The sequence below is a fragment of the Drosophila miranda genome (assembly GCF_003369915.1).
Source record: "Drosophila miranda strain MSH22 chromosome Y unlocalized genomic scaffold, D.miranda_PacBio2.1 Contig_Y1_pilon, whole genome shotgun sequence".
Taxonomy (NCBI): Eukaryota; Metazoa; Arthropoda; class Insecta; order Diptera; family Drosophilidae; genus Drosophila; species Drosophila miranda.
The window spans coordinates 48,364,718-48,375,114 of NW_022881603.1; the positions used below are offsets into that span (position 1 = coordinate 48,364,718).

Here is a 10,397-nt window from a genome sequence, read left to right on the forward strand (position 1 = left end):
CGGGGGTGAATGTTCGGAGCAGAACCCAGCCGATTAGCTTCTTGCCAAATAGCACCTAATTCTTGGCCTTCAGCCGCTTATTTTGTTTGTTACTTATGTCTATGTCACTCATTTGTTTGTTAAAGCTCTGCGCTTGCTTGCCTTGCTAAACGCTCTCTGCCAGCTCGCTCTTCGCTATCTCCGCTTTGCGTCTGCCTACCGACGACGGCCGAGCGAAGCTGCGCTTAGCGATCGGAGCGGCAATGTAAAGGGCAGGCAAGCCACACTTGCAATTTGGATGTCACGCATTCAAGAACATATCGTAATTTTATTTCTGCGCCGAGTTTTATTTAATTCGAAATAATTAGTCGGCCGATTGGGGATAAAAAACATTATCTCCACAGAGACATTGAAAACTTTCCATGACATTCAGTCCGACCGACCGTCTGGCCTCTGGGATTTAATTAGTTTCATCGGCTAAATCAGCATCTAATTGCGACGACACCGGTGTCAACCGCGACAGCGACATCTGTGGACGACATTTGGGGACGGCGCCGCGTGTCCAACTAATTAGCAGCTATCGGCTTTTGTTTCCTAGTGTTCCATGAAGGGGGCATATAAAACCGAAATGAGGCGCAGTAAAGCACTTAGTTGATCGACGATCGTTAGCCGCCGAGTTAGCAAGATGAGCTGTGAGGTGCACTACAACGCCGCCTCGCGCACTTGGTTCGGACCGCGTGGCAAGGACTTCTACGGCCCTGAGATGACCCTGGGCGAGGTCATCATGCGCATGCTCCAGATCAACGCCGACCAGGTGATGCAGCACTGCGACCCCACCGGCGAGGAGCTTACCGGTGCCCAGCTGGCCCAGCAGAGTGCACGGATAGCCCAGGCCTTCAAGCGGCTGGGCCTGTATCGGGGCGATGTTATCGGTATATCGGCGAACAACACGACCTATCTGACCAGCGTGGTCATAGCGGCCCTGCTCCGAGGAATACCGATAAATCCACTGCATCCGGAGCTCGCAGAAGGTACGTTTGGGAGTGGAAACTGATCTGAAATCAAATTCACAAGTGAAAAATGATCGTAACTTGAAAGAAATATGATGAAACTGGTGTTCCCTTTCTTGTATTTCTATCTTCAGAGACGGTCAAGTACATGTATGACATAACAGAACCCAAGTTGATATTCTGCGATGTGGAGAACTATCCCACAATCCAGGCGGTCAATCAGAGATTAGTCACTCCTGCCACCATCTACCTGTTGAATGGACGGCTTGAGGGAGTGCGAGACGTCAGCGAACTGCTCAACGAAGATGAATCCATCACAGCAGCAGCGTGAGTTGTACAATCCAATATTCACACTGATCTCTTAACTGAATTCTGTAGATATGTGCCCTGTCCCAAGCTCCATGGCGATCACACGGCCTTCATTGTGTGCTCCTCCGGCACGACGGGAATGCCCAAGGGAGTGACCCGCTCACATCGGAGTTTGCTCTGCAACTGCAAGAAGTAAGCAGACGGATTCACCCCATATAATTCCCAAATCTAACGCTTCGGTCCCCTTTTAGTCCCAATACATACACTAGGGACAGCATTCTGCTGTCCTTTAGTCCTTTGTACTGGATATCCGGGACGATTATCCTGCTGGCCTCGCTGCTGAATGGATTCCGGCGCATTATCACCAATCGACCCTATAGTGTGGACTACTTGCTCCAGCTGGTGGCCACCCATCGGGTGACCTTCCTCTTCCTGGCCTCCCACCAGATCGCACTGCTCTCCAAGCACGACAGCGACTTTGAGAAGCTGAAAGCCCAGCTGGAATCCGTTCGAGTGCTGATCGGTGCCGGATCGAAGGTTTGCAAGGCCGTCTTCCGGCGCATGTACGAGCTGATCGGCAACCAGAGGTTCATTATCGGCTACGGCCTCTCAGAGATGGGAGGACTAAGCAAGAACGTCGGCGGTCCGCTCGGCTGCGAGGGCAAGGTAATGCGGAATGTGGAGCTGCGCGTCGTGGACAAACTAAAGATGCCACTGGGCATCAACGAGGTGGGGATCATATACGCCCGCCTGCGCTATCACTGGGAGGGCTTCTACCGCAATCCGGAGGCAACCGCGCGGACACTCAGCCCCGATGTCAGCGAGGCCTGTGTGTTCGGGGCGCCCGATTTGGTGGACACCAACCTCACGGCCTGTGCTGTGGTGCGAACAGCCAGTCAATGTCTGAAGGCGGATCAGATAAGGAGCATTGTGGAGCGGCACTTGAGCGGCGCCTATCACATCAGGGGCGGCGGCTTCTTTGTCGGGAGGCTGCCCAAGACATCCAACGATAAGTTGCAGCGACGCAAGGTCCTGGGTCTGATACAGCAGTTGGGAATCGAGGCTGAATAAAGTTTGATCCTAGACGGTTGACACTGTGTTTTCTGTGCGGAAGAAAGCCTTCGTAAATCAGCTTGGAACCACTGTGCGAGTACCGAAGCTTAGCTTAGACTAATGCCGATCACTCGTACTCAATGAATTTTAATAGAGATTCAAATTGCAAATGCAGCAGCCAATTCCCTTGGACGACACTGTAGCCCTTCTGCCCCGTGCCCCCGGCATCCGAGCCATCGCAATGACAAGCAATTTGTTATTTGTGGCACTCCTGTGGCTCCTCCTGCAAGTCGAACAGATATTCTACATAAAATGAATTGAAAAATTAAAATTTCAATATGCTGTGGGCATTGGGCAATGGGCGATGGGCAAAACATACATATTTTATTGGGTGCTGTTTTGGGTCGGGTCGGACTTTCGATTCGGCTCCAGTTGGAACATTTTCGACATTTGACAAATGCCGAAATAAAATGCTCGACAAAACACGATTCAATTTGCTTTAAACTCATCCCTTTTACATCCCCGTTTGGATAGGAGCAGCAGTAATAGCATCAGTTAGAACCACTGTCTCTGTCTGTGCTCCGTCCGCAGCTATCCATACTGTCCTGTCGGATCTGTCCGTCCTGTGGGGGTGGAGGTGACAGTCGGCTAAGCCGTAAAGTAGAGCCCCGGCACATGGTCCAGTCCGCTCCGGTCTGAAATCGGTTCGGTTGTGGCCGTCCGTCTGCATTTTTCATCTAATGCGGATTATCCAGGGGCTTTGCAAACTGCACCCAAGGTATAAATTGGTGTGCCAGGGATTTGCATGACCAACAACTAGCTGTACGAGTATGAATGAGCTGCAGAGTGAGTGAATTAATGGAGAGGAGCTCAAGGCTCGGCACACAATTGCTTAACAATTTCCGGTTACAGGATGAAGGCAAAGGAGGTCAATGTCCCTCCCTCTCCCTCTCTCTCTCTCTCTCTCTCATCCCATCTTTTTTTCCTTCATTCTTGTCTTTAATCCATATGCAGAACGGAATGAATATGAATACCCATTCGAGTGTTTCTATGAACCGAAGTTTGGTCATTCGCTCAATTATTCGTCAATTCCAAGGGACACATTTACAAATTCGACAAAATCGACTGCATAAATGGCTCTGATGCTGCATCAGTACGCTTGTTCCATCCATAAATTTTTGTGTTGGATTTTGAATACGTCTTTTTGGATAAAAATTAAAATTTGACGAAGCAGAAGAATGCGTCAATGGAATTTGTGAAAATAAAACGTTTGGCTGGGTGTTTTATAGAGAAATTAAATTCAAATTGAAATCGCTGACCAGAATGTAAGCCATATTCAATAATACCAGCATTTCAGCAAACTGAAGTCAGGGCTCATAAAAAAAAGGAAACGCTTTATGCAAGCGCTTTAATGTTTCATCAAGGATATCCGCAGCATATGCAATAATATGTAAACAAGGAAAACAATGCCTGCAACTTCCACAATACTCATAACTGTACCACGGGAGTGGAGAGACGAACCCAGCCCAGTCCAACCCGATTCGGGACATAGCCCTGTTTGTATTTTTTGTTTTTTTTTTTTTGTGGCCCATAATTAAACAAGAATATTCTGTACTCTGGGTGGATCTGGGCAGGGTGAGAGCGCTATATAGTCCCGCATATGCCGCGGCGCATGTCCTGTGCCGCAGCGCCCCAGTACGTGTCCTGCCTCGATCGCTGTGGCACATCTGCCGTGCGTTGATTTCGCCTCAGACCCTCAGAGCCTTAGAGCCCTCAGAGGGTTGAAAAGTGGTGGAAACTATTGCGACCGTTACTTTCAACAGTGCCCACTCCCTGGGTACGTGGACACACTGACACACACACACACCGGGATGATGTGAAGCGCGGATGCAAAAGTCCGCGCTTCACAGCTTCGACGCAAAGTTTCAGAGGAAGGAGAGGGTGGAGCGGCGTGATCAGGAGACGCAGTGCTCCCCTCAACACGATGCGCCGAAAAGGAAGCTGGACAAGCCGACGAGGAGCTCGCCGAAGCGGAGAAACAATATGAGTGGCCATCCCACGTTGCAGTCCCGCGAACAACCGGCAAGGAAGACCGAATCAGCTGCACCTACCGAAGGTGAATGGGAGAAGGTGAAGAGCAGAGCGCACGCCCGGAAGCCAAGGCCCCGTCCGGATGTTATTATCATCGAGCCAAAAGGGGAAATGACTTACGCGGAGATCCTTAACCTCGGCCCCCGCAACCAGAGCGAGAAGATGAAGAAGGTCGGCGAGAGTGTGAGCAGAGTGAAGCGAACAGCCAAAGGTGCTCTTCTATTGGAGCTCAAAGACGCCTCGAAGGAGACCGCGCAGCTGCTTCGCGAGGACATAGGCACTGTCCTAGGAGGCAAGGCGGAGGCGCGAGCACTCACCCAGCAGACGAGGCTAGAGATGCTCGACTTGGATGAGATGGCTACCTCGGAGGACGTGAGGAAGGCCTTCAGCGAGCAAATGGGGATTACACTCGATGTGGACGCCATTAAGAGTTTGCGCCCAGGCTTTGGTGGTACTCAGCGGGCTATTATTTGCCTGCCGGCGACCCTTGCAACGAAGGCGCTATCCGTTGGTAAGGTTAAAGTGGCATGGTCCGTCTGCCGCATACGGTAGCGAAATCTGCCGTTAAAGTGCTTCAGGTGCCTTGAGGTCGGCCACGTTGCACTTAATTGCTAAAGCTCTGTAGACAGAAGCGGGTGGTGCTTCCGCTGTGGGTCTGAGGAGCACAAGATAAGCGACTGCCACAATGAGGCAAAATGCTTCCTTTGTGTCGGAAAGGGCAAGCCCCACTCACACGTAGCTGGTAGCCACAGGTGCCCCATGGCACCCAAAGAGAAGGCAAGTCAAAACGCTGGACATGGTTAGGTTTTACCAAATAAACCTAAACCATTGCGAGGCTGCCAGAGATCTGCTCTCTCAGTCGGTGCGTGAAATGAGATCGGACGTTGCAATAATTAGCGAACCATACATTTCCCCGAGGATGGATTCTGGGTCCAAAGCTCCTCAGGAAAAGCAGCAATATGGGCTTGCGGTAAGCCTCCTCTGCGGCCCTCAGTGTGCGCTGAGTTCCGACATTTCGTCAGGGCGAAACTGGGGAACTTATGGATTTACAGCTGCTATCTCCCCCCAAGCTTGAGCCGTCATAGCTTCGCTGCGGCGATGGACGAATTGGCCGACGACGCCAGGCACCACAAACCAAATGTAATTGCTGGCGACTTCAATGCTTGGGCCCAGGAGTGGGGCAGTGACATCTCCAGAAGCAGCAGTTCGGACGCCATATACAAGGGACACGCACTGCTTGAGGCCTTCGCTGCGTTGGACGTAGCATTGTTGAATCAGGGGACCGCGAATACCTTCAACAGGGTGGTGGCTCTGGGTCAGTCATCGACCTTACATTCGCCTCTAGCAGCCTTTCCCCTCTGTCCACCTGGCGCCTGGGGAACCACTATACGGCCAGCGACCACGAGGCAGTGGTGTTCTCGATAGGCGGAGAAGGTGGTTGCAGACTGACCAGGGCAACGCAGACAAGCCGGAGAGCAGCCTACAATCCCGAATCAATGCGGATTCCAAGGTTCTTGGCAAGAGGCCATTCAAGGGTAAGCAATCGCCGACCTATTGGTGGAATGACGAGATCCAGGAGGCCAGACGCACTTGCCTGTCAGCTAGAAGGCGATATCAACGGGCTCGCAGAAGGAGTGGCACTAGCTGGCCAAGGCTACAGGCGGAGTACTGCGGAGCTAGAAAAGCCCTAAAGAACGCCATCAAGGAGAGCAAGAGGGAGTGCTTCCTGCAGCTTTGCGACTCAGCCGAGAAGGATCCGTGGGGACGTGCCTACAAGACGGTCATGAAGCGAATTTGTGGCAGCAACGCGGGGTCGCCGTCTGACCCAGACCAGTTGCGGACGATTGTTGAGGCATTGTTCCCATCCGGGGCTCACGGTCTTGCCAGCACTGCCGTCGCACACCAGCCTGCATACTCGGTCGAACCGGTCACGGAGGACGAAATCGTCGCCCTGGCCCAAAGCTTAAAGGCCAAGAAGGCTCCAGGCCCTGATGGAATCCCCAACCGTGCGGTAAAACTGGCGATGGCATACAACCCGCACGAGTTTGCTAAGGCATTCACGCAGTGCCTGCGGGAAGGACTATTTCCGCCGCAGTGGAAGTTGAAACACCTGGTGCTCTTGCCAAAGCCAGAAAAGCCGCCGGACGATCCCTCCTCGTTTCGACCGATTTGCTTAATCGACTCGCTGGGGAAGACTCTGGAACAGATAATCCGTAGAAGACTAGACAACGCCGTCGAGGATGCTGGGGGACTTTCACCAAACCAATACGGCTTCAGGAGTGGGAGGTCAACGGTGGACGCCATAGGCAGGGTAGTTGACATAGCCTCCAAGGCAGTGGAGGGAACTCGATGGAAGGGCGGCAAGAAGGAATACTGCCTGATTGTCACCCTAGACATCAGGAACGCCTTCAATACGGTGAAGTGGGAGTGCATCCTGGACTCACTTAACCGGCGCGGTGTACCCCAATACCTTCAGGCAATCGTAAGGAGCTACTTCGCGGGGAGACTGCTGGAGTATAATACGGAGGCCGGCGCGCAGACTCACGGCATAACGGTAGGAGTTCCCCAAGGATCAGTGATGGGTCCCCTATTATGGAACATTGCCTACGATGGAGTCATGAGATTAGCTCTTCCAGGCGGATGTCAGCTAACCTGCTACGCAGATGATGTCGCCCTGACGGTGGTGGCCAAGCACCTGGACGTCGTCGAAGCAAATTGTGACACCGCAATCCAGCTGATTGCAGACTGGCTCCGCTCTGCGGGACTAGAGATAGCCGCTCATAAAACCGAGGCAGTATTGGTGAGCACCCGTTCGACTGTGGAGACCGCTCACATCAGGGTTGGCGACCAGAGACTATCGTCGAAACGGTACCATTCGGTATCTGGGCGTGATGATCGACACCAGGCTAAGTTTCCGTGAACACCTAAGCTACGTCCAGGAGAAAGCGGCAAACACGAGTCGGGCGCTGTTCCGAATACTGTTGAACACCCGTGGCCCGAAGCAGGAGAGGAGGATTCTGCTGACCAGTGTAGTCCGCTCAGCCATGACCTACGCAGCAGACGTATGGGCGGATGGAATTAAAGTTGCCAGCTACGCTAGGGGCGTAAAAGCCACTCATCGCCTCTGCGCGCTCCGGATCTGCTGCGGCTTTCGGACCATATCCGACTACGCTGCCCTAGTCCTGGCGGGTGTCCTTCCAATTGACCTTCTGGTGCTTGAGGAGAGGTCCGTGGCCGAGGCCATCCGGGCCGGCGCGGCAAGGAGAGACGCGCGCAAGCAGGCCCGTGAAGGAAGCCTCAGAGCATGGCAAAGCCGCTGGGAAGGCTCTGATAAAGGACGGTGGACACACCGCCTGATTCCGGATGTCCGATATTGGATCGGCAGGCGACACGGTGTGGTCAATTTCCATTCCACACAGCTTCTGAGCGGACACGGCTGCTTCAGCCATTACCTTTGGAGGTTCGGCCACGAGAACTCGCCGAACTGCTCGTGGTGCGGCGACGCCACTGAAGACGCTGAGCACATCATTTTTCAATGTGGGCGCTTCTCACTTATTAGGGAGGAGTTGTGGCGAGCCGCCGGCGGGCAGCTCACGCCGAACAACCTGATCGAGAAGATTGTGGAAGACCCCATGGTATGGTCGGCCTGGAGCAACTTTGCAGCCGGCGCCATGAAGGAGCTGCGTAGGTGCGAGCGCCGAAGGAACGAGAGTGGCTAGGAGGAACCATGGTCCCTGCGAAGCAATGCTTTGCGGCCGTCCCGCAGAGACCCGGAACTTCCTGCCGGTCTCTCCAACTCAATACAGCTCCCTGTCTAGCTTTAGTTAAGTCCCAGGCTTATAAAATTTAATAAAATTAAGAGTTAATACAGAAAAAAAAAAAAAAAAAAAAAAAAAAAACACCTGGATGATAGCAGTATTGCTATCGGCATTGGTCGAGGAATTTCGAGAGTGTGGAGCAAACAGATATACAGATGCTTTTTTTCTTTGAGTGCTCGAACATCTTTCGCATAATTCTGCCCCTATTATTGGTGGGGAGTGTGGAGATGGCCACTTGCGCCGCAACAATTGTGCTGCCTGCGAACCGCTTTAGAATTTGGAACAGAAACCGCAATAATGCAGAAGGAAGTATACCTGCCTGCCTAGAACCACACGTGCATCTAATGTGTGGTCGTCTCTTGTCGTTTCCCCAAAGAGTTACGTAGAGTGGTCATCTTTATATCCGGGATATGGCTGTGTTTGTCAGCTCCTTTTTATACCCGATACTCAAAATGAGTATTGGGGTATATTAGATTTGTGGTAAAAGTGGATGTGTGTAACGTCCAGAAGGAATCGTTTCCGACCCCATAAAGTATATATATTTGTAGTGTATTGACACTCAGACTTAAGCACGCGTTGTCTTCAAGATTCTCTTTTATTCTATATCCCTTGGATGGTGTGACCGTATATAGATATTAATATAATACCTAACACGCCTCTCCTTAGATGTTTAATATACATGTCATTTACAAATCTATTTTCTTATAACAATTTGATTTGTGTACTTAATCTAATTAGCGTATATAAAATTTATGTGATTTCGTATTTTTCTTTCTTCTTAATCTGTTTAGTATTTGTTTCAGTGTTTAATTTGTACATAATTTGATTTCATAATTCCTTTCTTTATATTATTTTATTGTTAAATACGCTTTACTACCTTCCCTGCCTCACGTGGTCTCAACTCTCTCCTGGTGGGTGTTGGTTGAGAAACTATTTGTTCATTGTTGGTTTTGGAATTGTCATCTACTGAACAATTGCTTTCGACATCAGGTGTTTTCGCATTAGGCGATGTATGATTGTTAGTGCTTTGGTTTCTAATTTGATCCAGGTGACGTTTTATTTCTCTGTTATTGTTCGCCAAAATACAACAATACGAACGCGGGCCCAGTTGTTGTTTTACAGTTGCCTGAGTCCAGCTTGCTTTGTTAGGATTTTTGTAGTCCCTAACCATAACTTTTTGACCCTTTAAAAATTCTGTGCTTCGTCTACCTTTGTGATTTACAACACACTCAGTCTGTTTTTTATTTATTATGCTTTCGACCGTAGGTGGTTTTAACAACGAAAATCTTGTTTTTAGTGTACGACCAAAAAATAATTTAGCAGGAGATTCGCCCGTAGTACAATGAATCGTATTTCGGTAATCGATCAAAAATCTATTTAAAATTGTATTAAAATCTTGTCTTTCATTAGCCTTTATGTTTGCATATAGTGATTTCTTAACAGTCTTTACAAAATTTTCTGCTTGACCATTAGTCGCTGGATGTCCTGGAGCAGTAAAAATGTGATTAACTCCATTGTTTTTCATAAACGTTTTAAAATCATCAGAAGTGAACTGTCGTCCATTGTCACTAACTAACACGTCTGGTAAACCATATCGACAAAATACTTCTCTAAGCTTGTTGATAGTAAACAATGAAGTTATTTCCTTCGTTTTGAATACTTCTGCCCATTTTGTATAAGAATCTATAATAACCAATAAATGAAAACCTCTAATTGGTCCTGCAAAGTCTATGTGTACTCGACTCCAAGCCTTTCCTGTGGATTTCCACGGTATTAACAGACTCTTTTCTGGACTTGATTGTAGTTCCTGACAAGGAATACAATCTCGAATTAATTTCTCAATTTCAGAATCCATGCAAGGCCACCACACATAAGAACGTGCTAACATTTTGGTTTTTACTATTCCCAAATGCGATGCATGAAATTCTGCTAAAATAGCTTGTCTCAGTTTGGTTGGAATTACTACTCTGTGTCCCCATAAGATACAATCATATTCCACTGAAAGTTCATTTGTTTTAGAGATGTAGGCAGAAAACTCGCTGCCTTTTAATCTTGTCTTCGAACCAGTGTTAATTGCCTCACAAACTTTTGATAATATTGGGTCACGTCGTGTTTCACGAGCTATTTCTTTGAAGCT

At 49.6% G+C, this 10,397-nt stretch overlaps 1 protein-coding gene across 1 annotated transcript; it reads left to right on the forward strand.

Annotated features, from left to right (window-relative positions):
• Nucleotides 1-443: 443 nt before the first annotated feature.
• Nucleotides 444-2,388, forward strand: LOC117189410 (4-coumarate--CoA ligase 4-like). The gene is made up of 4 exons (XM_033394538.1): nucleotides 444-1,010; nucleotides 1,124-1,316; nucleotides 1,368-1,490; nucleotides 1,550-2,388. The coding sequence occupies exons 1-4, from the start codon at nucleotides 665-667 to the stop codon at nucleotides 2,367-2,369; spliced, it is 1,482 nt and encodes a 493-aa protein (XP_033250429.1). The 5' UTR covers nucleotides 444-664; the 3' UTR covers nucleotides 2,370-2,388.
• The last annotated feature ends 8,009 nt before the right edge of the window (nucleotides 2,389-10,397 follow it).

What these genes read in the sequence shown, in the direction of transcription:
- LOC117189410 (XM_033394538.1), top strand. Translation starts at nt 665, where the DNA reads ATGAGCTGTGAGGTGCACTACAACGCCGCCTCGCGCACTTGGTTCGGA. An exon ending in GCATCCGGAGCTCGCAGAAG is followed by an intron (nt 1,011 to 1,123) that starts GTACGTTTGGGA and finishes TTCTATCTTCAG; the next exon opens with AGACGGTCAAGTACATGTAT. An exon ending in GAATCCATCACAGCAGCAGC is followed by an intron (nt 1,317 to 1,367) that starts GTGAGTTGTACA and finishes TGAATTCTGTAG; the next exon opens with ATATGTGCCCTGTCCCAAGC.